The sequence below is a fragment of the Pan troglodytes genome, chromosome 20 (assembly GCF_028858775.2).
Source record: "Pan troglodytes isolate AG18354 chromosome 20, NHGRI_mPanTro3-v2.0_pri, whole genome shotgun sequence".
NCBI classification, from domain to species: Eukaryota; Metazoa; Chordata; class Mammalia; order Primates; family Hominidae; genus Pan; species Pan troglodytes.
Genome location: NC_072418.2, coordinates 8,244,205 through 8,271,951, shown reverse-complemented (window position 1 = coordinate 8,271,951; position 27,747 = coordinate 8,244,205). Strand labels below are relative to the sequence as shown.

The 27,747-nt window shown below is 57.6% G+C and overlaps 5 protein-coding genes across 39 annotated transcripts in view; 3 read left to right on the top strand and 2 right to left on the bottom strand.

The window, feature by feature from the left end:
* RANBP3 (RAN binding protein 3) overlaps positions 1-6,330 on the top strand; it is a 66,474-nt gene extending 60,144 nt beyond the window's left edge. For 25 of the 30 annotated variants that reach the window (XM_024351103.3, XM_024351104.3, XM_024351097.3 and 22 more), the window contains 2 exon segments: positions 322-508; positions 649-2,164. In XM_024351103.3, coding sequence (XP_024206871.1) covers positions 322-508; positions 649-692 — 231 coding nt within the window. In that variant the 3' untranslated portion in view covers positions 693-2,164. 30 annotated transcript variants of the gene reach the window in all.
* On the bottom strand, positions 2,428-4,615 carry CAPS (calcyphosine). 3 transcript variants are annotated; one of them, XM_009434469.5, is made up of 5 exons: positions 3,995-4,615; positions 3,815-3,911; positions 3,564-3,741; positions 3,157-3,363; positions 2,428-3,082 (listed from the first exon to the last, which is right to left on the bottom strand). In XM_009434469.5, the coding sequence occupies exons 2-5, from the start codon at positions 3,895-3,897 to the stop codon at positions 2,981-2,983; spliced, it is 570 nt and encodes a 189-aa protein (XP_009432744.1). In that variant the 5' UTR covers positions 3,898-3,911; positions 3,995-4,615; the 3' UTR covers positions 2,428-2,980. The 3 variants fall into 3 exon arrangements, with proteins under 3 accessions (XP_009432744.1, XP_054529216.1, XP_054529217.1); XM_054673241.2 differs by having other exon boundaries at positions 3,815-3,920; positions 3,996-4,376; XM_054673242.2 differs by having other exon boundaries at positions 2,837-3,082; positions 3,238-3,363; positions 3,815-3,920; positions 3,996-4,376.
* A 1,268-nt stretch (positions 6,331-7,598) lies between the features above and the next one.
* Positions 7,599-13,678, bottom strand: VMAC (vimentin type intermediate filament associated coiled-coil protein). The gene is made up of 2 exons (XM_016934795.4): positions 12,766-13,678; positions 7,599-9,021 (listed from the first exon to the last, which is right to left on the bottom strand). The coding sequence occupies exons 1-2, from the start codon at positions 12,954-12,956 to the stop codon at positions 8,703-8,705; spliced, it is 510 nt and encodes a 169-aa protein (XP_016790284.1). The 5' UTR covers positions 12,957-13,678; the 3' UTR covers positions 7,599-8,702.
* Positions 13,679-14,047: 369 nt separating this feature from the next.
* NDUFA11 (NADH:ubiquinone oxidoreductase subunit A11) lies at positions 14,048-23,194 on the top strand. Of its 4 annotated transcripts, none has more exons than XM_024351088.3 (4): positions 14,048-14,236; positions 20,873-20,965; positions 21,220-21,417; positions 23,015-23,194. In XM_024351088.3, the coding sequence occupies exons 1-4, from the start codon at positions 14,140-14,142 to the stop codon at positions 23,125-23,127; spliced, it is 501 nt and encodes a 166-aa protein (XP_024206856.1). In that variant the 5' UTR covers positions 14,048-14,139; the 3' UTR covers positions 23,128-23,194.
* Positions 23,195-24,380: 1,186 nt separating this feature from the next.
* On the top strand, positions 24,381-25,647 carry LOC104003245 (uncharacterized). Its single transcript, XM_063801064.1, has one exon. It carries the CDS (start codon positions 24,782-24,784, stop codon positions 25,544-25,546), a length of 765 nt encoding a protein of 254 aa, XP_063657134.1. The 5' UTR covers positions 24,381-24,781; the 3' UTR covers positions 25,547-25,647.
* Positions 25,648-27,747: the final 2,100 nt, after the last annotated feature.

The following is a 27,747-nucleotide window of genomic DNA, read 5'->3' as shown; positions in this document are numbered from 1 at the left end:
CTCAACCCAGAGAAACCGCTGGGGTTTGGCTGAGGGGTTGTGATGTGTTCAGGGCTAACAGCCCTGTGGGGCGGTCACATCTGTCCTATGTCATGGTGTCACAGTCGAGTCCACCAACCCTGACCTCTGGGATATTCCCAGCCACCTGGGAGTGGTGGCATCCTTTCGGGGAGAGGCCGGCAGGCCCAGGGCCAATGGCCTCCCCACAAGGCCTTGTGGCAGTGTCACCTCTGAACCTTGGGACTTGGCACTTGTGTTCTGCAGAAGGCAGGAGGGGGTAGGACTGGGGTCCGGGGGTCTCATACCCTCCTCCCTTCCCAGGCCAGCTCCAAGGACACAGGTCAGTTGTATGCAGCCCTGCACCACCGCATCCTGGCCCTGCGCAGCCGCGTGGAGCAGGAGCAGGAGGCCAAGATGCCCGCGCCTGAGCCTGGGGCAGCCCCATCCAACGAGGAGGACGACAGCGACGATGACGATGTCCTGGCTCCTTCAGGGGCCACCGCAGCTGGTGAGTCGGGTGGTCCCTACCCTGGGGGGGATAGAAAGAGCTGCCCGCCATCCTTGATCCAGTGCTGATCTCCTGGCGGGGGTGGCCAGACCTGGGAAGTGCGGGCTCCATCCTGACGCGGGGCTGCTGCTTCCCTGCAGGTGCTGGTGACGAAGGGGACGGGCAGACGACCGGGAGCACATAGCGGCCGGGAGCCCGGCTGCACACCAGGCTGCTGCTTTGTCCGTCTGTCCGCCCGCCCACCCGCCCCCACCCCACCGGCAGCGTCCAGGTGCGGGGCCGGGAACCACACACCCCGCTGGGCCGGCCACAGTCTGGACCCGCACATCCTGTTCAAAAGCAGACTCGGGAACTGCCTGAATGTGGTTTGGGACACGAGACCTCATCATATTGATGAGCGAACAAACAAGAACATTTCCTCCCTCCCCTCCTTTGAATTGAAATGGCACATTAAGACTTGTCACGGCTTCTCACTGGGACTGGAGACCTCGTTCCTTCACCCCGCGTGTCGCCAGCCTCTGGGTCCAGCCAGAGCCCCTGGCTTCTCCGCCACCCACACCCTTCCCACCCTGCTGCGGGGCCCTGCCTTTGTGGGGAGCAGCCAGCCCTCTGCCCCTGCCCGGGGCTCCCCAACTATAGGCCTGGGACCCCCGCCCAGCTTGGGGGGCTGCTCGTACGAGTGTAGACACTGGGCCCATTGGACGTGCTGTTAACTACTATCTTCATTTCCCACTTCCCCTCTCTGATTAGGGGTGTATATTTTACATCTTTTTTTCTTTTTATTTTCGAAGGCTTTGTTTTGGTTTCTTAGGTTAAGATGCTCTCGAGCGTTGAGCAAGCACAGCTCTGTCGAGGTCCCTGTCCCCCACCTGTGGTTCTGGCCTCTGAGGTTGGGGGACTACTTGTTTCCCACCCCAGGTTCCTCCAGGCCAAGTCACGGGGTGATGAGGAGTTGGGGCCCTGTCTGTCCTAGGCCTGGAGAATGCCTGTCTGGGAAAAGGTCACTGGACCTGGAAGGGTCCCCAGGGTCCCCTGACTCCCGTCTCCATCTGTCACGTGGTTCACCATCATCAGGCACCAGGCGCAAACTGCTTCCCGCTGTTGGCCATCCCTTCCCCAGCCACAGGTGTCCCTGCCCCCAGGACAGTCCAGGGCCAGGGGCTTCTGTGAGAGGCAGAGGGGGACCCTCACCAAGTCTTGGTGGAAGAGCCTGGGGGCTGGTCCCAGAACAGGCAGTCTCACAAGCACGCAGCACACTGGAGTGGACGCCTGTGCCCACCCGACCCTGGAGCATGGCCAAGAGCCAGCTTGCACCACCCACCTGGGGAGGCCGAGGAGGAGGTCCCCTGGGCACAGGGCCTCTTTGGGACTTCAGAGGAAATCTCCCAGTCCCACTCTCGGAGGGTTAAGAGAAGGCTTCCTGCAGCTATGCCGTCCACACCTCTAGGTCGCCAGAGCCCTGGCCCCCAGCCCCCAGCAAGCCTGAGCCCGGGAAGAACCAGAGGCCCTCCGGAGAGACCCAGTCACACGTCTCTGCTTTAAGCCTTAGCCAGCTAGTGACGAGTACAACGAGATAACGCCCAGGTGTTTTGGAACATTTATGTAAGATTGTCATATGAAATGTATTTGGGAACTACATTAAACTTTTAACTAAAACCCTGGCCTCTGCATGCCCCAGGGGCCTCAGGAAGCCCCTGACCAGGAACGGCCTCCACCTCCCCGGGCGAAGACCTCCAGCAGCCTGGGGCCTCATGCTCCCACCCAGCGTGTCACCAGTGCTGGGGTCCAGCCACAGCCCTGTTCTCTCCACCACCACCCGCACTTTACCCCCACCCCTGCTGCAAGGCCCCGCCGGTCTGCCCCCGCCCAGAGCTCCCAGCCTCGGGCCGCTCACCAGAATGTAGATACTGGGCCCGCTGGACGTGTTACCTGCTATTTTTATTCCCCATTTGCCATCTTCTGATTGGGGGTTGATGTTTTACAGATTTTTTTTTCAAAGGCTTTATTTCAGTTTCTGAGGTTAGGATGCCCCTGTGCCCCTCGCTCCACACCTGGGCAGGTCTAAACTTCCTTCCAGGATGGCCTCCACACACAGCCTCCCACCTGGGGTCACCTGGCTTCCTGGGGGACCCGCAAGGGAGGGGCAGGGAGCAGCAGTCCGGGTGCGGGGATCGGGGGACCTCGGCGGGGGCATCCACAGGGGCTGCAAGGCCTCTGGTCTGCATGGCGTGGGTGGGGAGAGCGTTTCTCCCTGGGGTCCTGAGCCAGTGACTCCTGTTAGGACCTTTGTCCCACCTCCGCCTGGTGGCCTGGCAGGGACCTGGTCTAGCCAGTCCTGCAGCCTCCATTCCCCCACCTGCCCCTCCCCGCTCTGTGGTGTGGCTGCCCAGGAGAGAAGGGGCCCAGGGAAGGGAGGTCTCCGGCAGGGGTGGGGAGTGACAGGCCAGGGCAGCAGGGCTGAGCCGGAGCTGCTCACAGCTGCCAGGCACTGGTCATCATGGCCACGAACTCCTCATCCGTGTTCATGGAGGCACTCACGCCGCTGTAGTAGTCCTGGAATTCCGCCAGTGTGACCTGGGAACAGAGGGCCGTGAGGGGGCACGGCCGAGGAACTGCCTGGGGAGGGGGCCCCCCGCGCAGCCACCCACCTGCCCGTCCTTCTCAGAGGAGTCGAAGTTGTCCAGGAAGCGGCGCAGCACCTCGTCCTCGGTCCACTCCCCACTGCGCACCTTGGGGTGGGCACGGCCACTGTACACCCCGCGGAGGTCGTCCACCGTCACGACGCCGTCCCCACTGCGGTCCAGCTTGGCAAATGCAGCTGCGATGACAGCCTCCCGGGCCTGGGACATGGGGGGCTGGGACAGGAGGTGGTGACTGGGGGTGGTGGGTAGCACACCCAAACCCCCAAGACGCTGTGCAGAGCACTGGGGCTGTATGCCCCCGCAGGCGCCTCTTAACAGCAGCTCTTAGGGAGGAGTCCCCTGTCTCCGCATCTCGGCATCCTCTGTCGCCCCATGCCCAGGGCACACGCCTTGACTGTGAGGTGGGGGCTCACCCGCAGCGCCCGAAGGAACTCCTCCAGATCCAGCGTCCCGCTGCCGTTGCGGTCCCACTTCCTACACACACCCTCTGCCTCCGCCTGGTCCAGCACCAGCCCGAGTTTGGCCAGACCCTGCCGGAACTCATCAGCGTCCAGGGATCTGCTCCCGTCCCGGTCTAGTTGGCGGAAAAACCTGGAGGCAGGGGACACGGTTGGAACAGTGGTCTCAGGGGCCGGGGTCAGGAAGGTGAGAGGGGACAGCTCACCTGGCCAGGCCCTGGATGCCCGAGGCCCCGCGGGACAGGCACTGTGCCCGGAGTTTCTCCATGGTGGCATCCACGGCGTCCATGCTTGGTCTGGGCTCTGGGCAGCCGGAAGGGAGAGAGGTCAAGGTGGGGACTCCCGCAAGCCCACCCTGGCCGACTGCCCCTTGTTCAGACGCTCACCTGGCCTGCGTCTGTCCCAGAGTCCTGCCTGCGGGGCCTTGTGTTAGCTGTGTTGTGCCCGGGGAGACTGTTGCTAGTGGAAGGTGCCTCTGGAGATGGGGCGGGGCCCAGCTGCATGAATGCACTGTGCTGGGCAGTGGGGAGTGGGGGAGGGATGGGTGCACCCAGCCTGACTGCTTACTCAACTGCCAGCCCCACAGGGCCTGGGACAGAGCCAGATCCCTGTGGCACTGCATCCCTTCCTGGCTCCAAGGAGGAGGGGCAGGCCACTGCCCTGCAGGGGCTGAAATGCCCTGGATGGATACAAGTCCGTGGCTGGGGAGGCTCGAGGCATGATTCCTGTGTGACCCTGGACAGGTCCCTTTCCCTCTCTGGCCTCACAGGGGCTTCTCAGCCCGAGCCAGGGCTGACAAAATTGCTGAGGAATCAAAGTTCAAAAGGGCCCCAGGTTCTGACCAGCCACTGCGGCTCATGCCTGAAATCCCAGCACTTTGGGAGGTCTAGGTGGGAGGATCACTTGAGCCCAGGAGTTTGGACCAGCCTGGGGAACATATAGAGAACTTGTTTCTATTGTACAGCAACAAAAATGCCCCAGGTGGGCTGGGCGCGGTGGCTCACGCCTGTAATCCCAGCACTTTGGGAGGCCGAGGTGGGCAGATCACGAGGTCAGGAGTTTGAGACCAGACTGACCAACATGGTGAAACCCCGCCTCTACTAAAAATACAAAAATTAGCCGTGCATGATGGTGGGCGCCTATAATCCCAGCTACTTAGGAAGCTGAGGCAGGAGAATCGCTTGAACCCAGGAGGTGGAGCTTGCAGTGAGCCAAGATCGCACCACTGCACTCCAGTCTGGGCGACAGAGCAAGACTCCATCTCAAAAAGAAAAAAAAAAAAAAAAAGCCCCAGGTGGCCCAGGTCCTGGGGCCCTAAGACCTCCCACCCAGGCCCACCTCCAAGGGCAGGTCCTGCAACCCACAGAGACTGAGCTGAGCCTGAGGGACACCTCTGCTCACTGCCACAAAGCTTGTCACTGGCGGTTGTTAGGAGCCAGTCCCAGGATTTCTGTCTTTACGGATCTTTTGTTGTTGGTTTTCAGGCCTGAAACGTGACTTAGTGGGCTGGCTCCTGACAAGGTGGTGAGCCAGAGGTTGTGACCCCGAGTGGAAGAGCAGCCCTGATCCTGGACATAAACCTCAAGAGACGAAGCCACCTCACCGAAGGCCTTCAACGGAGACATCGGATATACCTGCCCGCTAAGATAGGTGGGTTTTCCAGGACTTGCAACATGGGCCCTGTTTGAGGACCCACTGTTCGCCCCGACCCAAGGATCATCAATCGGAGCCTTCTCCAAGCCTGGCTTTACCTCGCTCACAGCACAATTATATTGTCAGAAGTTGCCTTGCCTGAGCGCGGTGGCTCATGCCTGTAATCCCAACACTTTGGGAAGCTAGGGCAGGAAGATCACTTGAGCCCAGGAGTTTGAGACCCGCCTGTGCAACATAGTGAGACCCTCCCATCTCTACAAAAACTACAAAAAATTAGCCAGGCATGGTGGTGTGTTCCTGTAATCCCACCTACTTGGAAGGCTGAGGCAGGAGGATCACTTGAGCCCGGGAGTTGGAGGCTGCAGTGAGCTATGATCGCACCACTGCACTCCAGCCTGGGTTACAGAGCAAGACCCCCGCCTCTTAAAAATAAATAAATAAACTGGCCGGGCACGGTGGCTCACGCCTGTAATCCCAGCACTTTGGGAGGCCGAGGCGGGCAGATCATGAGGTCAGCAGTTCGAGACCAGCCTGGCCAACATGGTGAAACCCTGTCTCTACTATAAATACAAAAATTAGTCAGCCGGGTGCGGTGGCTCATGCCTGTAATCACAGCACTTTGGGAGGCCGAGGCAGACAGATCACCTGAGGTCAGGAGTTTGAGACCAGCCTGGCCAACATGGTGAAACCCTGTCTCTACTTAAAATACAAAAAACTAGCTGGGCGTGGTGGTATGTGCCTGTAATCCCAGCTACTCGGGAGGCTGAGGCAGGAGAATTGCATGAACCTGGGAAGCGGAGGTTGCAGTGAGCCGAGATCGTGCCATTGCACTCCAGACTGGGGGACAAGAGCAAGACTTTGTCTCAAAAAAAAAAAAAAAAAAAAAAAAATTAGCCAGGTATGATGGCGGGTGCGTGTAATCCCACCTACTCCAGAGGCTGAGGCAGGAGAATCACTTGAACCCAGGAGGCAGAGGTTGCAGTGAACCAAGACCATGCCACTGCACCGCAGCCTGGGCGACAGAGTGAGACTCTGTCTCAAAAATAAAGAAATAAATAACTTAAAAAAAGAGGCCAGGGCTGGGCGCGGTGGCTCACACCTGTAATCCCAGCACTTTGGGAGGCTGAGGTGGGTGGATCACTTGAGGTCAGGAGTTCAAGACCAGCCTGGCCAACATTTTGAAACCCCATCTCTACTAAAAAAAATAAATAGCTGGGCATGGTGGTGCATGCCTGTAATCCCAGCTACTCAGGAGGCCAAGGCAGGAGAATCACTTGAACCCTGGAGGCAGAGGTTGCAGTGAGCCTAGATCACACCACTGTACTTCAGCCTGGGTGGCAGGGTGGCAGAGCCAGACTCCGTCTCAAAAAAAAAAAAGAGGTTGCCTTTGGAGTCTGAAACCAATCTGTAGGTTACAGGCATCCCAGCATCTTGATTCAGGCCACCACTGATGTAACATCATCAGTTTTATGAGAAATCATGGTGACATCTGGCTGCCAAAATCCTGGTGGCTCACTGCAATCCAGAATTATTTAAATAGGCAGAGAAATACTTTCATGTCTATGAGTGTTACAAGCAGCATTTTTTTTCTGTGTAGAGAACTATAAAATATAACCACTATTACTGAAGTGCTGTTTTGGCATCTCATTTGTAAATGTTTAGTAAGAATTTCTTGGGAGGCCAATGCGGGAGGATCACTTGAGGCCAGGAGTTCAAGACCAGCCTGGGCAATGTAAGGAGACCTTATCTCTAGAAAAAATGCAAAAACGCAGCCAGGCATGGTGGCATATGCCCATGGTCCCAGCTACTTGGCAGGCTGAGGTAGCATGATAGCTTGATCCAAGGATTTTTTTTTGAGACGGAGTCTCCCTCTGTCGCCCAGGCTGGAGTGCAGTGGTGCAATCTCCACTCACTGCAACCTCCGCCTCCCGGGTTCAAGCAGTTCTTCTGCCTCAGCCTCCCGAGTAGCTGGGATTACAGGCACCCGCCACCAAGCCCGGCTAATTTTAGTATTTTTAGTAGAGACGGGGTTTCACCATGTTGGCCAGGGTGGTCTCGAACTCCTGACCTCAGGTGATCCACCCGCATCCCAAAGTGCTGGGATTACAGGCGTGAGACACCGCGCCCGGCCTGGGCCTCACTTTCCACAGCTGTAAAATGAGGACAAAGCCTGTGTCTACAGGGAAACTCGAAGATTAGATGCAATCGCTGTAGAGAGTGCTTGGCCTACGCTCCTTAGATTCTACCTGGCCCAGCAGGACCCTACCAGGAGGCACAAATAACACAGAGGGCCTCCCTCTTGCCCCCAGGCCAGGATGAAAGGATTAAGGACCCAGGCCAGGAAATCATCCGGTTTATTCTTGAGCACAGACAGGCCCCAGCCTGCCTTGCCTTTGTACAAACAACCCCCCTCCTTGTTCATCCAGAGGAGAAAATGGGCCCATTGTTACTGCACTGAGGGGTCACTGTTGCCAGGCAGGCAGGCGGGCGCCATCCTGAAGGCCGTGGGTGGCCTCCGACCTTTCTGGTCTGAAACAGGCTGTGCCCCTCGCCGGTTCCTGGTATGACAGTTCCCTGAGTGAGGAGGTAGGGGAATGGCTGCCGACCAGGCCAGGGTGACAGGCTGGCCCAGAAAGGCACAGGAGTTTTCTCCTTTCCCTGGTTTGACAACAAGCAAAGCACCCTGAATGTCCTGGGCTAAGAAGGACAGCGCAGAAACAAGGAGTTCAAAAATAGATTCTTTAGGGCGTATAAAAAGGAGACAGTTGCATGCTACAAAAGCTAGGCTAGGGCCGGGCACGGTGGCTTACGCCTATAATTGTAGCACTTTCGAAGGCCGAGGCGGGTGGATCACCTAAGGTCAGGAGTTTGAGACCAGCCTGGTCAACATGGTGAAACCCCCTCCCCTCCCCGGTCTCTACCAAAAATATAAAATATCCGGGTGTGGTGGTGGGCGCCTGTAATCCCAGCTAATCTGAAGGATGAGACAGGAGAATCGCTTGAACCTGGGAGGCGGAGGTTGCAGTTAGCCAAAATCGCACCACTGCACCCCAGCCAGGGCGACAGAGTGGGACTCTGTCTTAAAAAAAAAAAAAAAAAAAAAAAACAGAAACTCACACCCTGGCTAAAGAGGGTGCCCTGAACTCCAGGCAAGCTTGGCCAAGTCTTGCCAGAAATCCAGATCTTTGTGTTTGCATTGCCAGGTTTTTAGCAAGGGTGACTGATTCAAAGCTTAAAAACAAACAAGAACACTTCTGTCTGGGTTAAACGTCTGCACCTGGCCTGTGGGCCTATTTGAAAACTTTTTGACTGTTCAGCCTGTTCTGATGCTTAGACAGGACTTTGGCTCTGCCGTAGGGTCCCCCTGCAGGGTGCTGGTGACTCCCAAGGACACTGACAGCAGTGGCTTTCTGTCTCCATTCTGTAATCTGCATTCCGGGCTCACACTGTGGTCCCAAACACTGCAGGCTGGAGGTGGTCCCTGTCCGCCTCTTCCCCAGTGCTGTTGTCAAGGGGTGGACCAGGCCCACCGGGGGGTGGGTGGCCGGGGTCACTGGCCGGCAGGGGCCCCAGGCGCTCAGCCTCAGCCAGGGCATCCAGCAGCCCAGCCAGGGGTGGCCGGCGGCGGCAGATGTCCTGCAGCAGCTCAGCCCTGGGCTGCAACTGCCTAATGAGCTCGTCCCTCTGGTGCACGGTGGCCTGCAGGCTGTAGACAGTGGCTTCTGAGGTCATCAGCTGCTCCTGGAGTGTGGCAATCTCACTGGCAGGAAGGCAAGAGGAGGTGATTACAGAACTGAGGACCACAGCACCTGCTCCTCCCTGCTCTGGACCCGCAAGAGGTTCCCCATCACCTTCGGGATAAAGCCCGCAATCCTCACCACTGCCTAAGGGTCCTCCCTGGTTATGAACAGAATGTTCTTTGTTTTTATTATTATTATTATATTTTATTTTATTATTATTATTTTTTGAGACGAAGTCTAGCTCTGTCGCCCAGGCTGGAGTGCAATGGTGCAATCTCAGCTCACTGCAACTTCCGGCTCCAGGGTTCAAGCAATTCTCCTGCCTCAGCCTCCCTAGTAGCTGGGATTACAGGTGCCCACCACTACGCCCGGCTAGTTTTTTGTATCTTCAGTAGAGATGGGGTTTCACCATGCTGGCCAGGCTGGTCTCGAACTCCTGACCTCGTGATCCACCCGCCATGGCCTCTCAAAGTGCTGGGATTACAGGCGTGAGCCACCATGCCCAGCCTATTATTATAATTTCTGAGACAGTCTCGCTCTGTTGCCCAGGCTGGAGTTCAGTGCAACCTCTGCCTCCCAGGTTCAAACTGTCCTCCCTCAACCTCCCGAGTAGCTGGGTTTACAGGCATGCGCCACCATGCCTGACTGATTTTTGTATTTTTAGTAGAGACAAGGTTTTGCCATGTTGGCCAGGCTGGTCTTAAACTCCTGACCTCAAGTGATCCGCCCGCCTTGGCCTCCCAAAGTACTGGGATTACAGGCTGAGCCACTGTACCCAGCCTGAACTGCATCTTTCTGTCTCCCCAAAATTCATATGATGAAGTCCTAACCCCAATGGGAGGTGTATTAGTCCATTCTCACGATGCTCTAAGGACATACCTGATACTGGGTGATTTATAAAGAGGTGTAATTGACTCACATTTCCACCTGGCTGGGGGTGGCCTCGGGAAACTTACAATCATGATGGAAGGAACCTCTTTATAGGGCAGCAGGAGAGAGAGTGAGAGACCAGCAAAGGGGGAATCCCTTATAAAACCATCAGATCTCCCTTATTGATTGATTGAGACGGAATCTAGCTCTGTCATCCAGGCTGGAGTGCAGTGGTGTGATCTCGGCTCACTGCAACCTCCGCCTCCCCAGTTCAAGCAATTCTGCCTCCTCAGCCTCCCCAGTAGCTGGGACTGCAGGCGTGTGCCACCATGCCCAGCTAATTTTTTTTTTTTTTTTTTTAGTAGAGACAGGGTTTCACCATGTTGGCCAGGCTGGTCTCGAATTCTTGACCTCAGGTGATCTGCCCGCTTCGGCCTCCCAAAGTGCTGAGATTACAGGCGTGAGCCATTGTGCCCAGCCATCAGATCTCGTGAGAACTCACTCACTATCATGAGAACAGCATGAAGGGGAAACCATCCCCCATGATTCATTTACATCCCACCAGTTCCTTCCACAACACGTGGGCATTATGGGATTACAATTCAAGCTGACATTTGGGTGGAGACACAAAGTCTAACCATAGCAGAAGGGTATTTAGAGATGGAGCTTTTTGGAGGTGATTAGGGTTAGATGAGGTTGTCAGGGTGGGGGTCTCTATGATGGGATTAGTGTGCTTATGTGAAGAGATACAAAAGAACTCCCTGGCTCTCTCTGCCCTGTGAGGACACAGAGAGAAGCCAGAAATCTGCAAGCCCGGAAGAGGGCCCTCCCATAACCTGACCATGCTGGCACCCTGCTCTCGGACGTCCAGCCTCCAGAACGCTGAGAAACAAACCTCTTGTTTAAGCCACTTAATTTATGGCATTCTGTTTTTTTGTTTGTTTGAGACAGAGTCTCTCTCTGTTGCCCAGGCTGGAGTGCAGTGGCACAATTTCGGCTCACTGCAACTTCCGCCTCCTGGGTTCAAGCGATTCTCGTGCCTCAACCTCCCGAGTAGCTGGGACTACAGGCGTGTGCCACCACACCCAGCTAATTTTTTTATATTTTTAGTAGAGACAGGGTTTCGCCATGTTGGCCAGGCTGATCTCGAACTCCTGACCTCAGGTGATCTGCCTGCCTCAGCCTTCCAAAGTGCTGGGATTACAGGCGTGAGCCACCGCCCAGCCAGTTTATGGCATTTTCTTATGAGAACCCTCATTTCGTCCCCTCACTCTTCCTGCAGTTCGTTCTTTTCCATTATCTTTTCCCACCTATTCTTAGTAGGCTCTTCCTCTGGGAAGACTTTACTCTGAGATCCCTCAGAGCCCCATATGCCCCTCCATCATGGCCGTTGGCCACCGATGATGTAACTGCCCAGTGACATGTCTGTCTCTCCACTGGACTGTGGATACCCAATGGGCAAGGCTAAGTCTTACTGATGTGCTCCAGTACTCAGCAGAATGCCTGACACACAGTAGGTGCTCAATGAAGATGAATGAATGAGTGCCTGGCACAGAGCAGGTGCTCAGTAAAAATGAATATGTCCAATTAGCTCTGAAGTAATAGTTCCCACCTGGGACCCAGCTCCTCCCACCTCCCTGGGTGCCTGTCTCATCTCTTTCATCCTCAGCTGTCAGAGGGACTCTTCAACAATGCTGATATGGGCCAGCATGGTGGCTCGTGCCTATAATCCCAGCACTTCGGGAGGCTGAGGCAGGAGGATCACTTGAGCCCAGGAGTTCAAGGCCAGCCTAGGCAACATAGTCTGACCCCATTTCTAAAGGATTTTTTTTTTTTTTTTAATCAGCCAGGTGTGCTGTCACATGCCTGTAATCCCAGCTACTTGAGAGGCTGAGGAGGGAGGGTGAGACTGCAGTGAGTCGAGATCGCACCACTGCATTCCAGCCTGGGCAACAGAGCAAGACCCTCTCTCAAAAATAATAGATAGGCATGGTGGCTTATGCCTGTAATCCCAGCACTTTGGAAGGGTGAGGTGGGAGGACTGCTTGAGCCCAGGAGTTCAAGACCAAACTGGGCAACAGGACAAAACTGTCTCTACAAAAAAATACAAAAAATTAGCCATGCGTGGTGGTGGACGCCTGTAGTCCCAGCTGCTTGGGAGACTGAGGTGGGAGAATCACCTGAGCTCCGGAGGTCGAGGTGCACTCCAGCCTGGGCATAGGAGTGAGGCCCTGCCTCAAAAATAATAAATTTAGGCTGGATGCGGTGGCTCACGCCTGTAATCCCAGCACTTTTAGGAGGCTGAGGCGGGCGGATCACCTGAGGTCAGGAGTTAGAGACCAGCCTGCACAACGTGACGAAAACCAGTCTCTACTAGAAATACAAAAAATCGACCGGGCGTGGTGGCGGGCGCCTGTAATCCCAGCTACACGGGAGGCTGAGGCAGGAGAATCGCTTGAATCTGGGAAGTGGAGGTTGCAGTGAGCTGAGATCACGCCACTGCACTCCAGCCTAGGCGACAAGAGCGAAACTCCGTCTCAAAAAAATAATAATAAATTTTAAAATTTAAAATGCTGATATGATCCCCTCCTCCCCTGCTGAAGAGCCTGCTATGGCTCCCAATGCCTACACTGGGCGGTCTGTGGTCCCTGCGTCGCTCAGCACCTGTGGGAAAGTGGGCCTGTTTGAAGTTAGAGGTCCACACCTGTGTCACTTCTCGCAACTTTACATACTGATTACTAATTCGAGTTTTTTGGTGTTTTTATCAATCCCATACTCAGTCTAGCGTCTATACAAGTGCACACGGTTCCCCCTGCCCTTCCTCGCTTTCCAGCCTCGGCTCTGCCTCCGCCTACCGCCTCGGTGAAGTCCACCTGGCCGGCCCCGGGCCTCACCGGTCCTTGGCGCGACCCAGTTCGTCTAGGGCGGCGCGCAGCTGCTGGTCGTGGAGGGCCAGGCGCTCGGCTTGGGCGTGCACCGTGCGCTCCGCCGCGTCCAGCCGCGCCTCCAGCTCCGCTGCGCGCCGGTGCACGGCTGCCAGGTGTGCGTTTGCCTCCCGGATCTGCAGGGCCGGCGGCGCCGACATGGCCCAGGCTGCTGTACAGGCCCGGCCACGCCCCCAGGCGGCCCGGAACTGGCACAGGCCCCGCCCCCGGGAGGGCCGCGCCCCACTAGACCTCGGCGCGATTGGTCGCTGACCCCGCTAGACCCCACCCCAGAGGGCTGGGTCGTGCTCTCCTCAAACCCAAACACTACCACCGGTTCCGGGATCATGAAACTCCGCCCCTGAGTTTGGGCTCACTCTAGGATTGGACAAGATCTTGACAGCCACGCCCCCAGGCTGGCCACATCCTTTGGCGGCTCGCGCAACTCAGGCTCTGGAAACAAGATTGGTCACACCTTCGATACTGTCCCCGCCCTACTTGGAAGCTAACACCAGAATTGGCCCGGACTCCGCGAAACAGCAAGCCTGACCACGCCCCCCGAACCTGTGGCCTGTCAGGGGTAGATCCAGGCACGGCCTCGCCCCTTCATCCCTTATACAGTCTCAGATTGGTCAAGTCCCTTTTAGGTTATGCCTCCAATTCTAGCCACGCCCCCAAGCCAAGCGCCTGTGTACTTCGTCCGGCCTAGAGCGTGGGACAGCCGCGGGTTGAACAGAGGCCACGTCCCGCTGAACTTCTCGTATTGTCATTGGTCACTTTCCCGATAATCCCCGCCCCTGATCCTGTCCACGGCCCAAAACAGTAGCACGCTGCTCAGACTCCAGCTTGGTGACTGACCACAGGGCATGACCACTCGCTATGCAAATTCTGACACTGGGTGTGGCCACATCCCCGCCATGCCCCGCCCCCCAGTCATTGTCTCGTCATGTCTTGCTCCTATCAACTGGAGTCCCGCCCGTCCCAGTCTGAGCCTGGCCCCTCCCCTAGTAGATTAGTCCCCGCCTCTAGTAGTCCCTCACCTAGGACTCCCTGAGCTGGGACTAGCGAAATCTGTCTGCACTGATCGCAGTCGTCCTCAGTTTCACCCTCTGGGAATCGGCCTGGGGGTGCACGTGCTACTCTCTTCCACCAGGCCGGTCCCCGGCGCGTGCGCGCGATCCATGTCCATGTCCGCGCCTATCAATAAAGTTGCTCACTTGTTGCCGGCCCGCTAGCCCGAAAGGTTGCGCGCGCAACCCGAGAAGTCTCGCGATAGCCAGCCGCGGCTGCCCTTGCGCTTCCCGAGCCGGCGGGGTCCGTGGTGCGGGATCGGGATTGAGGGCTATGGCGCCGAAGGTTTTTCGTCAGTACTGGGATATCCCCGATGGCACCGATTGCCACCGCAAAGCCTACAGCACCACCAGTATTGCCAGCGTCGCTGGTGAGCGCCGGCCGGGCCCCGAGGGTGGAGGGCCGAGGCCGCAGGGAGGTCGTGGGGTTACTGGGGGCTGTTTGGATCGAACGGGTCTGGGAGTCTCGCGGGTACGCACGTGGTCGTCATCGGGGTGTCTTGGGCGGTCGTTGGGGGGGGGATCTTGTGTGAAATGGATGTTGGTAGGGGGTCCAGCAGGGTTGGGGAGCACTGGGAGGTCGTGACATGCGACAAGCTAGTCCCTGGGGTCGTCTGAGGCGGTCCCAAGCTATCGCCAGGCTCGGGGAAATTGTGGAGTGAGACAGGGCTATTATCAGGTCCAAGGAGCTAAGGGACCACGAGACTTTCCAACGGGGTAGCAGATTGTTAGAGGTGATCATGAGTCATGATTGGGGCATCTGAGGGCGGTACAGATGTTTGAGAAAGTTTTGGGGTGGGATGAGGTCTTTCTGTGGTCAGGGGGTGCTGGGTGGTTAGGGACACCTGAAGCTTTTACTGGGACCGCCAGAGAGGTCCTAGGTGAGGTGGATCAGGAGCTACTATGAGGGTAGCCTTGCAGGGGAATGAAGGGGACCCACAAGCCCTGGCATTCTCCTTTTTTTTTTTTTTTTTTTTTTTTTTTTTTTTTTTTTTTTGAGACAGAGCCTTGCTCTGTCGCCGGGGCTGGACTGCAGTGGCGAGATCTCGGCTCACTGCAACCTTCAAGTCCCTGGTTCGAGCAATTCCCTTGCCTCAGCCTCCCAAGTAGCTGGGATTACGGGCGCACGCCACCGCGCCTGGCTAATTATTTTGTATTTTTAGTAGAGGCGGGGTTTCACCGTGTTGGCCAGACTGATCTGGAACTCCTGATCTCAGGCCATCCGCCCATCTCGGGCTCCCAAAGTGCTGGGATTACAGGCGTGAGCCACCATGCCCGGCCGGCCCTGGCATTCTCTTATAGAGTAAATCTGAGTCTTGCCCCTTCCAGCCTGAGCGTTTCATGGGCATCATGTCCTTTAATTCTCAGCCACAAGTTGGGACTCATCAGGTCCCAGATGGAGCTGGAAGTCCTCTTCCCTCTGATGAAGAATCTTTACAAACTGGGCCAGGCGTGGTGGCTCACACCTGTAATCCGGCGCTCAGGAGGCCAAAGTGGGAGGATCGCTTGAGGCCAGGAGTTCCAGACCAGCTTGGGCAAAATAGCAAGATCCCCATCTCTGCAAAAAAGTAAAACAATTAGCTGGGCATGATGGTGTGTACCTGTAGTCCTAGCTACTCAGGAGGCTGAGACAGGAGGATCACTTGAAACCAGGAGTTCAAGGCTCTAGTGAGCTATGTTTGCAGCACTGCACACCAGCCTGGGCGACAGAGCGAGACCTTGTCTCAAAAAATAAAAATAATAGGCCGGGCATGGTGGCTCACACCTGTAATCCCAGCACTTTGGGAGGCGGATCATGAGGTCAGGAGATTGAGACCATCCTGGCTAACACGGTGAAACCCCGTCTCTACTAAAAATACAAAAAATCAGCCAGGCATGATGGCGGGTGCCTGTAGTCCCAGCTACTTGGGAGGCTGAGGCAGGAGAATGGCGTGAATCCAGGAGGCAGAGGTTGCAGTGAGCCGAGATTGTGCCACTGCACTCCAGCCTGGGCGACAGAGTGAGACTCTGTCTCAAAAAACAAAACAAAACAAAACCAGCAGGGCGCGGTGGCTCACGCCTGTAGTCCCAGCACTTTGGGAAGCCGAGGCAGGTGGATCACGAGGTCAGGAGATCGAGACCATCCTGGCTAACACGGTGAAAACCCGTCTCTACTAAAAATACAAAAAAAATTAGCCAGGCATGGTGGTGGACACCTGTAGTCCCAGATACTCAGGAGGCTGAGGCAGGAGAATGGCGTGAACCTGGGAGGCGGAGCTTGCAGTGAGCCGAGATTGCGCCTCTGCACTCCAGCCTGGGCGACAGAGCAAGACTCCGTCTCAAAAAGAAAAAAAAAAAAAAACCCAAAGAAACAGTCTTTACAACCTGGTGTGTCTATAAGCTGAGGAATCAATTTGGTCAACTCTGTATTTCCAGCATATGTGAAACAGGGCCCGGCCAAAGTTGCGGCTCCATTGGGAGGCATTTGAATTAGGGCAGACCTAATCATCAGTCCCATATTTTGCATATTTATTAATAGTAAGACAGACGTTATTGTGTCTCCATTTCTTACAGGTAGGGACTGAAGGTTGGAGAAGCATATTAACTGCTCCAGGGTCATTTGAAGCTGGGCTGCAAGTCCAGGTCGGCTGACCTGCTCCTAGGGGTCTCTGAAGCAAGGAATGTTCCCATCAGGTCCTTATCGAGGGTCTTCAAGAGAAAGGGCTGAAGGGGGCCACCCAGGGGATAGGATCTGAAACTGAGAAAGACGCGCATGTTGGTGTTCATGTGAGAGAGTGTGTGCATTCCTCATGCGTGAATACAAAATGAGTGGGCTGCGGTCTCAGGAGGCCTTTGGAGGAGACAGCTTGTCTCGGGGTGTGGTGCTGCTGAGTGAAGGGCCTCTGAGACCAGGGGGGGCTCCCCAGAGGGTCTTAGAAGGAGAGGTCAGAACTTTTGACAGAGTTGCCATGTCAGGAGATCGCTGATGGCATCAGATTTAGATTTAGGGGTGGTCAGTGGCTTCTGTGAGCCCTCCAAGGGTGCCCCGGGGTCTTTGAGGGTGACATTCATTCTCCCTAAATTTTTCTTTTTTCTTTTTTTTTTTTTTTTGAGACGGATTCTCATTCTGTCACCCAGGCTGGAGTGCAGTGGTGCGATCTTGGCTTACTGCAACCTCTGCCTCCCAGCAATTCTTGTGTCTCAGCCTCCCAAGTAGCTGGGATTACAGGTGCCTGCCACCGTGCCTGGTTAATTTTTGTATTTTTAGTAGAGACAAGGTTTCGCCATGTTGGCCAGGCTGGTCTCAACCTCCTGACCTCAGGTGATCCGCCCGCCTTGGCCTCCCAAAGTACTGGGATTACAGGCGTGAGCCACTGCACCCACCCTTCTCCCTAAATTCTTCAGTGACCAGCTCCACTCATTGTGCAGAACTTGCTGAAACGTGTTTCTGGGTCCTCCCCTCACTGCCCCACTCACTTCATTCCGGGGCTCCCCTCACTTCTCATCTGAGGGAGATAAATTGTTTCCTGGCTGGCTTCCCTGAGTTGGGGACCCTGGACGGCGGGGAGACTGTACTCAGCAGAGCCCGGGACCTGTGGGCACATGATAACTATGGATGAATGAATGAATGAATGAATGAAGCATCTTGTGGGCACCATTTGTGAGTGAATGAATGAGTGAATGTGGCACCTTGTTAGGTACTCGGTAACTTTGTGAATGAATGAATGAGTGGCAGTAGCTGAATGAATGAATGAATTCACACTGGGTCTGGCGGTCACTGTGGGAGGCTCAGAGGAAACCAGCAGTCGGGGAGCAGAGGGAAGGGGGCCTTTTGAAGGGCGCTGGGGGCTCCTGGAGGGGTGGATGTGGCAGGACACCACAGCTGGATGACAGCTGGGGCAGAGTTGGGGTGGGGCAGTCCTTGACCTCTATGGGATAATCAGGGGGTCCCAGCTCGTCCACTCCCAGTTCAAGGACTTTGGAAGGGATGGAGGATGGTGGGCGCACTCACCGTGTCAGGTGTGCTCCATGAGCTAGGGGTCCTTTGGTCAGGACCGCTGGCATGTGGGGGTGGCGTAAGGAGGTTCCGCCCAGGAGTCCCTCGGTGACAGTTCTGGGGGCATCACTGAGTCTTGTCGGTGGTTCCCTCTTGAGATGAGAGGGTTATAAGACTGTCATGGCTGGCCCAGCCCTGGATCAGGACTTTTCAGGTCCCAGGCAGGGCTGGCAGTCCCCTCCCATTAAGAATCTTCAAGTCCGGGCATGGTTGCTCATGCCTTTAATCCCAGCACTTTGGGAGGCTGAGGCGAGTGGATCACCTAAGGTCAGGAGTTTGAGACCAGCCTGGCCAACATGGTAAAACCTCGTCTCTACTAAAAATACAAAAAAATAATAATAATAATTAGCTGGGCATGGTGGCAGGCGCCTGTAATCCCAGCTACTCAGGAGGCTGAGGTGGGAAAATTGAACCAAGGAGGCAGAGGTTGCAGTGAGCCGAGTTTGCACCACTGCACTCTAGCCTGGGCAACAGAGCAAGACTGTCTCAAAAAAAAAAAAAAAAAAAAAAAGAGGCCGGGCGCGGTGGCTCACACCTGTAATCTCAGCACTTTTGGGAGGCTGAGGCGGGCGGATCACGAGGTCAGGAGATGGAGACCATCCTGGCTAACACGGTGAAACCCCGTCTCTACTAAAAATACAAAAAATTAGCCAGGTGTGGTGGCGGGCGCCTGTAGTCCCAGCTACTCGGGAGGCTGAGGCAGGAGAATGGTGTGAACCCGGGAGGCGGAGCTTGCAGTGAGCCGAGATAGCGCCACTGCACTCCAGCCTGGGCGACAGAGCGAGACTCTATCTCAAGAAAAAAAAAAAAAAAAGAATCTTCATAGACTCCAGCTCTCTTTCAATTAGTAAATACATAAAAGAATTTGGAATGGGGGGATGTGTGTGTGTGTGTGTGTGTGTGTGCACTGACTGAAGTGTGACTGAGGATGGGGCTGCTGGGCCAGGAGCAGGTGGGGAGTCCTGGGGGGACGGCTGTACTGGACTCCAGTCCCTTACCGTGGATGCAGTAGCAACCCCCTTCCCTGCCACAGCCCCCAGACCTGGCACTCCGCTCCATCCACCTTTCTTTCTTTCTTTTTTTTTTTTTTATTTTGAGACGGAGTCTCACTCTGTCCCCCAGGCTGGAGTGCAGTGGCGCAATCTTGGCTCACTGCAGCCTCCGCTTCCTGGGTTCAAGTGGTTCTCCTGACTCAGCCTCCCGAGTAGCTGGGACTACAGATGTGTACCACCATGCCTGGCTAATTTTTGTATTTTTAGTAGAGAAGGGATTTCACCATGTCGGTCAGGCTGGTCTCAAACTCCTAACCTCAAATGATCCGCCCACCTTGGCCTCTTAAAGTGCTGGGATTACAGGTGTGAGCCACCGCGCCTGGTCTTCCATCCACCTTTCTGAGGTCGAGCAGGAATCCCAGGGGTTGGTGTGGGATTAGGAGAAACCAGATCCACAAGGTACTCTTTATATGTGGTCCCTTTCTCTGCATCCTGGGTCTCAGTTTCCCCATCTGTGCTTGTGGGGAGCAGATGGTCCCTCCTATGGGCTGCTCTGAATATGTGCTCACCCCACTGCTGGATGTGAGAGTCCCCTCAGTCGCCCTTGAGGGACAGAACCAACATGAGCTGAATTGGATCTGAGGCTAGGGTGCGGTTGGGGGTGGTCACTGCCAGGCCTGGCATGTCCCATGGGTCCCTTGAAGCTGGATGGGGAACTGGGGTGGAGCCCACTCCCCTGGGGAGGTCGTGGCGGGTGAAGCATAGGCTGTGGTCAGACCTGCCTGGCATCCAGGCTCGCTGTGCTGGGTGACCTCTGAAGAATGGCTTTACATCTCGGAGGTCCCTTCACCTCCCGTGAAGGAGGGGATAACGGGACTGAGCCCATCGGGCCCCGAGAAGGATGAGGGCCCTTGTGGCCCATCCCTGGCAGTTCTGTTTTCTCTGGGATGGGCTGGCCCCGGGAGGTCCCTGCCTGCAACTGGGCTATGTTTCGAGGCTGTAGGGAGAGGGGGGTGCTTGTTTGCCCTGAGCAGTCAGGCAGAGGATTGGGGAGCCCCGGCTCGGGCTGGCTCAATCTGCCCATCCACCATAGAGGGGCTGGTGAAGCTGGGCGGGCTCTGGGAGGAGGTGGCCCAAGGGCCTGCCCAGCCTCACTCAGGACGCCCCTAGGCACCCAGCAGGGACGGTGGGCTGGGATCAAACCTCCATCCCCACCACCTACCTGGCCCTGAGTTCTGGGCCCGGCCCCGGCCCAGGCTCCTCATGCATAGAAGCCAATGTCAGGGGCCAGGCGGCCGGGGAAATGGCAGAGATGGAAAAGCTGACCGGAGTGGCGAGGCTGGGTGGCGGGGGCGGCAGCCAGGCAGCCAGGTGTGCGGGACGAGCCCAGGCCCGAGCTGCCAGCAGGAGGGGGTCGAGAGTGGCAAGGAGGAGGCGTTGGCAGCCAGGCAGGGAAGCAGAGCCGCTGCCAAGGGGGATTAGGCCCAGGAGCCCCGGGCCCCACAGGAGAATAGAGCCATTGATGGGAACCTGGAGCTGGGGCCCTGGTGCCAGGGCCCGTGGGGGGCGCCGCTGAGCTGGCGGTGTGAGGCTGGAAGCAGCCGCAGAACTGAGGTCTCAGGCCTGTTCTTGTGTCCACCACGTGGATGAGTCTCCGTCTGCCGGCCGGTGCCCTGCCAGGGCCAGCATGGCTGATGGGCGCCCAGCAGGTGCTCTGCAGGAGCCAGTACTGGTCAGGCTTGAGAAAGTGGCCAAGGAAGGCCTGGCGGGGAGTGGGGAAGGAAGTGAGAGGCCCCCCAATTTTGGAGCAGCAAACCCGAGTTCAAATCCAGCTCTGCCACTCAGCAGCCGGGGACACTATGGGCAAAGAAGGGGGGCATCGTGAGGACTGAGGGAGGGAGACCACCCAGTGGGGTGCCTGGCCAAGCAAGGGCTTAGCAGCAGTGGGGTCTGAACAGCCTCCCTCCTCTGTCTCGCAGGCCTGACCGCCGCTGCCTACAGAGTCACACTCAATCCTCCGGGCACCTTCCTTGAAGGAGTGGCTAAGGTTGGACAATACACGTTCACTGCAGGTGAGCACGCTGGGCTGGGCATGGCTGGGCCCTCTCCTGGCACAGCCCCAGCTCTCAGAGCACATTTGACGGCTGCCTCTTCTCCCTGACTCCCCAGCCCGTGTCCACAGTGCTGGCCACCCGGAGAAAGTCGGGTGTTCCTTTATCAGGAATACATGTAGGGTGGGGAGGCCCAGGAGAACAGCTCCAGGACTGGGGCCAGGAGGCTGCCATGCACAGCGAGCAGCCGACTCGTGGCATCTCTCTCCATCCAGACACTGGCAGTGAGCGCCCAAGAGGCTCCTGCTGTGCCCGTCTCGAGGCCCTTGCTCTTCCCGTCTACCCTGCAGCTGCTGTCGGGGCCGTGTTTGGCCTCACCACCTGCATCAGCGCCCATGTCCGCGAGAAGCCCGACGACCCCCTGAACTACTTCCTCGGTGGCTGCGCCGGAGGCCTGACTCTGGGAGCACGCAGTGAGTGGGCCCCTCCCCACCCCCACCCTCCTCCCAGCCTGGCAGAATGACCCCTGACCTCTGCTCATCCTCCACCCTCTCTGTTCCATCCCGGACAAGAAGTAAAGCAGCCTTCTTGAACACCAGCCATTTCAGTCATAGCGACAGCTGCTGCTGCTGCTTAAGCACCTACTGTGGCCCTCCCTGACCTGCCCTGTCCCCTCCCCACCCTCCCCTCCTCACTCTGCTCCAGCCACACAGGCCTCCTCACTGCTCCTCCCACATGCCAGGTACAGTCCTGCCCCAGGGCCTTTGCATGGGCAGTGCACTGCGTGGAATGCTGTTCCCCTCACTGTCTTGACCACCCTGTGTACAAGCCAGCATCCCCGCCGCCCTCGCTCTGTGCCGCCTTCCTTCTGCGTGCCTTGTCAGAGGACACAGGTCACCAAGGTCACCCCCTGTCTCTGCCACTGGCCTGTGAGTCAGAGAGGAGGATGGATGGCGTCTCGCCCTGCCATCTCTCTCCCTGCACCTGAAGCCCTGCAGGGGAGCTGCTCCCGCAACCTTCACTTTACAGAAAAGGGTATTAGGGCTCAGGGAGGGAATTAAGTGGCCCGAGGTCACCTGGAGGAGCAAGTGGCCTTCTTTGCAGCCATCAGAGGGTGCAGCCCTGGTGGAGAAGGCCACGCTTGGCACAGGGGAGCCCGTCTGGAGCATGAGCCAGACATCACTCCTGCCCTCCCATGGGCCCGGGCTCAGCGTCAGTGCCCGCCTGTGCCCCTGGCCTACCCCCAGCCCGCCAAGGCTCGGGCCCTCAGGGCCGGCGGGAGGAGTGAACGAGCCCTCTTGCAGCTCAGCCGCTCTGGCCTGGCATGTTGGGAGTGATGAATGGCAGGTTCCAGGCAGGCAGAGAGGGAGGGTGCGAGGGCAGGGCCTACGCCGTCACTGCTGTCTCTGCGTCAAGACCTTGGGGAGGCCTTGTCCCTCCCCAGCTCCCACTGGAACTGGTCAGAGGTTGGAGGTGGGTTGAGGTCTTGACTGTAGCCCAGCTCGGGCTGGAACTGCTCCCTGTCCCCAAGCCAGCCTCCCTGTCTCTCTTCAAAGAGTGTGAGTCCCTTTAGGTCCTGGTGTGTGGGACACGCCTCCTTCCTCCTCTGGCCCGGAGGCTTCGGAGCAGGAGAGCCTGGAGAAGTGGGGGCACTGTCTGGGCTCCTCGGTACACAGACCACGGGACAGATGCGTGGCCTGGCCCTGGCATCCATGGGCAAAGGAGAGACTGAGACACACCGATGTGTCACCATGGCCCGGTGCCCAGCCTTGCCCCAGCCCCAGCTGGGGGCAGCACGGTGTCCTCGCAGGGGGTAGTCAGTGTGGGGCGGGATGAGGACCCACAGCCTGGGTTCCTGCTGGGAAGCAACCTGGACTCCGGCCTCCCTCTGTGCGTCAGTTTCCACATCTCCAGAGTCTAGGGCCCTCTTCCTGAGTGACTTAATCCCTGAAGAGAGTGTCCTGTCAGGGGTCTCAGTCTGGCTCCCAGGGTGGGCACCGGCCAGGGCGTGGAGCATCTTGGTCCGGCCGAGCCTCACCCGGGCCTGACATCACCTCCCCGCTCCCACAGCGCACAACTACGGGATTGGCGCCGCCGCCTGCGTGTACTTTGGCATAGCGGCCTCCCTGGTCAAGATGGGCCGGCTGGAGGGCTGGGAGGTGTTTGCAAAACCCAAGGTGTGAGCCCTGTGCCTGCCGGGACCTCCAGCCTGCAGAATGCGTCCAGAAATAAATTCTGTGTCTATGTGTGTGTCAGTGTCCAGAGGGCTTGATGACGGCGACACAGCAGCCGGTGAGGGCGGATCTGGGAGGGAGTGAGGAAGGGAGATAAGATAAGGCCCCCTGCACACGCGCCTGCCTGCCGCCTGCCGTCCCTGCCAAGGGTACCAGCCTGGCCCCACAGAACTGGTAGTGCATCAGGCTGGGGCCATCGGGAGCCCAGGAGGGGAGACGGCTGGGATGCGCCCCAGCCTCTGCTTCCCCCAGTTCCCAGGGCAGGGCAGGAGCGTGCCAGTGACCTGCCAGCAAGTGGAAACTGGGCCCCGCCGCCCACAGCCCTTCCCTCAGCGCTGTGGGCTCTGGTCACAACCCCCCTGCAGATCTTGAGCCATCCTTTCTCTGGGCCTGTCCCCAAAGCCAACAACATGTGGAAAACACGCCCAGGCCCTGTCTCCAAATTCCTGGGCACTGGAGCGGAGAGCCCCGGACAGGCTGGCCCAGCAGCCGTCCCCATCCGGCAGGTCACTCGCAGCCCCTGGGGCTAGGGCAGAGCGGGACAGGACCCCCCTCAGCACCTGGCTGGTGGCAGCGACAAGGGAAAGAATTGCGATCCCTTCCCGCCACCTGTCAGGCCGGTGATTTAGGTGGCCCTGGAATGCTGGCACCACCCCGGGCCCCTTCTCCAGAACTGGCTCATGCTCCCTGGCAGCTGGAGAGGAAGCCTGCAAGCTCCCACATGCTGCGGTGGGCTGCAAATTAGGGCGCTCCAGGCTCCACCCAGGGGAGCGGAGCTGTGCACAGCCCTGGCTGGGATGGATCTGGGCCCTGCTGGTGGGCCAGGGACAGCAGGAACCGGCAGGGCTGGCTATGGCCCTCCTGACCCGTATCTGGCCCCATCTCTTCCCTTTTCTCAAGCCCATCCGCGGGGCCTAGATGTGAAAAGCCAAACTTGACTTTCAGCCTCATATCCTTCTCTGTCCACCCCCGAGTAGTAACTCAGCCTGGAACTCCCGGGCCCAAGCAATCCTCCCACCCCAGCCTCCCGAGTAGCCAGGACTGTGGCCACTGCCACTATGCCTGGTTAATTTTTTTAAAAAATGTTGTAGGCTGGGCCTGGTGGTTTGAGCCTGTAATCTCAGCACTTTGGGAGGTTGAGGTGGGAGGATCGCTTGAGGCCAGGAGCTTGGAACCAGCCTGGGCAACGCAATGAGACCCTGTCTCTACCAAAAAATTCGTCTTTTTGAGACATAGTCTTGCTCTGTCTCTCAAGCTGGAGGGCAGTGGCAGGATCGTGGCTCACTGGAGCCTTGACCTTCCTGGCTTATGCGACTCTCTCATCTCAGCCTCCCTGGTAGCTGGGACTGCAGGTGTGCACCACCACAGCCAGCTAATTGTTTTTATTTTTATTTTTTGTAGAGACAGGATCTCACTGTGTTGTGCAGGCTGGTCTCAAACTCCTGGCCTCGAGCAGTCCTCACACCTCAGCCTCCCAGAGTGCTGGGATTATAGGCATGAGCCACTGTGTACAGAGATTCTGGGTCCCTTCTTCCAGCGCCTGCCTCGAAGTCCTCTCTGGAGAGAGCACAGATGTCCACGCGTGTTCCAGCACAAGGGGGGCATGCAACAGCTCAGGGTCACGTCCACTTCCGGAGCTGGGTGCCCGGGCCTCGGGCTCCCTGAGAAAGGGCGGACACACCCACCCCGCACCCAGAGGGGCAGGGGCCCTGACACCTGTCCAAGCCCTAATAGAGTCATTGTTAAACACTCTGGGTTCAAACCCCAGAACTTGATTCTTTCCTTGTTCTGTCCTCAGAGGACGGCAGCACCCAGGCCTCAGCTTTCCCACCTGGTAAATGGGAATAAGGGCCCCTCAGAGATGCCCCACAAAGAAAGACGATTCCACCTCCCTGCAGGCATCGCATCCACTCACGGGCATCGCATCCACTCAAGGGCACCGGCCTCTGTCTCTACTGTGGCCGGCAGGGGGCAGCGCCCACCACAGCACGGCCTGCTGGGCAGCGTGGACCCGGGCGGTCATCCCCAGGCCCCCAGCCCCGCGGTGACCACAGGCGTCAGATTCCATCCCTTCCTCCGCACTCCAGGCCTTGTCTGTCCCTCATCCCCCTTCCTTCCCATGCATCCTGCCCACAGCAGCCAGGAAGTGATGGCTTCTAGGAATGGGCAATACAGCCCCAAACCTCCAGCCAAGGACACCGAAGCCTGGACAGGAGAAAAGACTAGTCCACGTCCCCACGACGGTCACCCTCAGCCCTGCACCATGGCCGCTTCTGGGACTGGTTCCACGCAGGCCTCCGCCCCCTGCAAGCCCTTCCCCAGCCCTCCAGGCCCGTGTGCGGCCCAAACCCTGTACCAGATCTCTTAGCCCTCTTCCACAGATGCACGCACTAAGGCCCACCCTGGGTAGTGGAGCTTGAAATTGAAAGGCAGCAAGCCCCTTCGCACCTCCCAGCCCCAGGTTCCCCCTGTGTTCAAGGGAGCCGACGGCTCAGACCAGGAGCTGTGCTCGCCGCCCACCCAGCCCATTCCGGGCCAGCCGCCAGGGTTGGCGCAGGCCTGCCAGGCGCCCCCACCTCGCCTGCAGGACAGGCCCCCCAGAATGGAACACGAGGGGGTGGTCTCTTGCTGGGCTCCAGGGAACCCCAAAGCCCAGGCCCCCTGGCCCATAAACATTTACTAGGTTGTGGAGGGCTGACGTCACTCCCACCCCACACACACGAGGGCCCCCGCCTGGAACATCGGTCCCAGCGGGCTCCCTGAGGGGCTGTGGGGGACCCTTCCTGAGTTTACCCTGAACTTCATGGAGCCCTTCCCAGCCCCAGGCAGTCAGGGCTGGAACTGAGGAGGGGCAGAGCCTCCCTGGGGAGCTAGGAGGGCTTCCTAGAGGAGGAGGCGGCGCAGCAGAGAGGGCCCAAGGATGAAGAGGCTTTTCCATGTGTACCCAGCGGGAGGGTGGTCCAGGCAGAGCACACAGCAACAGCAGAGGCCTGCTGTGAGGGAGAGCAGTGGGCGATCAGGGGCCTCCTGGTCCAGGAGAGGTGCCTGGGGGCTGCAGGGCACACACTTGCTTCCCGAGAATCCATCCCTGGAGACACATCCCCAGCAGAGACAAGGCTGCAAGAACACCGGCCTGGCCCTGTGCCGTGGCTCAGGCCTGTAATCCCAGTACTTTGGGAGGCCGAGGCTGGGGGATCACTTGAGGTCAGGAGTTTCAGACCACCCTGGCCAACACAGTGAAACCCTGTCTCTACTATACAAAAATAAGCCAGGTGTGGTGGCAGGCACCTGTAATCCCAGCTACTTGGGAGGCTGAGGCACGAGAATCCCTTGAACCTGGGAGGTGGAGGTTGCAGTGAGCCGAGATCACGTTACTGTACTCCAGCCTGGGAGACAGTGAGTGAGACTTTGTATCAAAAATAAATAAATAAATAACGCTGGCCTGGGCTGGCGCTGAGCCAGGCCCCGCGGCCGGGGGTCTCTAAGCTCTTGGGTGAGCCAAGAAAACATTCACAAGACAAAAAAAAGGGGGGGTGGGGGTGGGGAACATCAAGCTTTTCCCACCTGCCAGGCAGGTGCAGTTGTTATTATTATTTTTGGCTCATTTTAGTCTGCGCAGCCCTGCGTGAGCTCTGTTAGGCATTAGTCCTATTTTACAGATGAGGAAACTGAGGCCCAGGAGGTGACTTCCCGGGGCCTGGCAGTAGCTAAAAGAAGTGTTACTTCTTCTCCTAAGAATAGCTATTGTTTGGAAAATGGCAATTTGTTCCTTTAAGACTTTCTTAGTGGTCTTGGAGATTGGAGCAAAAACACCCCACTAAGGGCTGGGCGCGGTGGCTCACGCCTGTAATCCCAGCACTTTGGGAGGCCGAGGCGGGCGGATCACAAGGTCAGGAGATTGAGACCATCCTGGCTAACACGGTGAAACCCTGTCTCTACTAAGAATACAAAAACAGCCTGGCGTGGTGGCGGGCGTCTGTAGTCCCAGCTACTCGGGAGGCTGAGGCACGAGAATGGCGTGAACCCGGGAGGCGGAGCTTGCAGTGAGCCAAGATCGCGCCACTGCACTCCAGCTTGGGCAACAGAGTGAGACTCCGTCTCAAAAAAAAAGGAAAAGAAAATACCTCACTGAGAAAGGATGGTGTTTTCGCTGCCAACTTGAGCACAACTCTACTCCTTTAAACTTGTGTTGAGTGTGGGCTGTGGGCTCCTATAAATGTGTTTGACATGATTGGGGTGGGACACAGCTGAGAAGACCCCAGGGGCTGATGTGTGCCTCTCCTGGGACTGAAGAGCTGCTCCCGCCCTCCCCGCATCTCGAGCCCCTTTGCCTTCAGAATCTGTCCCAGATCTGCCTCTAGTCTGATTCCATCATCACGACAAGCGTAGTCTCCTCTGCCCTGGTCACCTGGCTACCCCCTGAGCCAGAAGGCGCCTGTGAGCCCCTAAGTCAGGTCCCGCCCCTCCCCTGCCCACAGCCCTCCATGGCTCCCACCCCACTTGGGGGAAAAGCCCAAATCCTCTCTACAGCCCACTATCCCCTGTGTGTCCCGACCCCTCCTCTCCCTC

Excerpts from the sequence above, each read along its gene's own strand:
- CAPS (XM_054673241.2), bottom strand. The coding sequence starts at position 4,230 with ATGCAGTGCCACAGGGATCTGGCTCTGTCCCAGGCCCTGTGGGGCTGG. Across the intron at positions 3,921-3,995 it reads TCTGGGACAGACGCAGGCCA|GCTGCCCAGAGCCCAGACCA; the intron begins GGTGAGCGTCTG and ends CTCTCCCTTCCG. Across the intron at positions 3,364-3,563 it reads AGTTCCTTCGGGCGCTGCGG|CCCCCCATGTCCCAGGCCCG; the intron begins GTGAGCCCCCAC and ends CTCCTGTCCCAG.
- VMAC (XM_016934795.4), bottom strand. The coding sequence starts at position 12,956 with ATGTCGGCGCCGCCGGCCCTGCAGATCCGGGAGGCAAACGCACACCTG. Across the intron at positions 9,022-12,765 it reads CTGGGTCGCGCCAAGGACCG|TGAGATTGCCACACTCCAGG; the intron begins GTGAGGCCCGGG and ends CCTTCCTGCCAG.
- NDUFA11 (XM_024351088.3), top strand. The coding sequence starts at position 14,140 with ATGGCGCCGAAGGTTTTTCGTCAGTACTGGGATATCCCCGATGGCACC. Across the intron at positions 14,237-20,872 it reads CAGTATTGCCAGCGTCGCTG|GCCTGACCGCCGCTGCCTAC; the intron begins GTGAGCGCCGGC and ends TCTGTCTCGCAG. Across the intron at positions 21,418-23,014 it reads CCTGACTCTGGGAGCACGCA|CGCACAACTACGGGATTGGC; the intron begins GTGAGTGGGCCC and ends CCGCTCCCACAG.
- LOC104003245 (XM_063801064.1), top strand. The coding sequence starts at position 24,782 with ATGCAACAGCTCAGGGTCACGTCCACTTCCGGAGCTGGGTGCCCGGGC.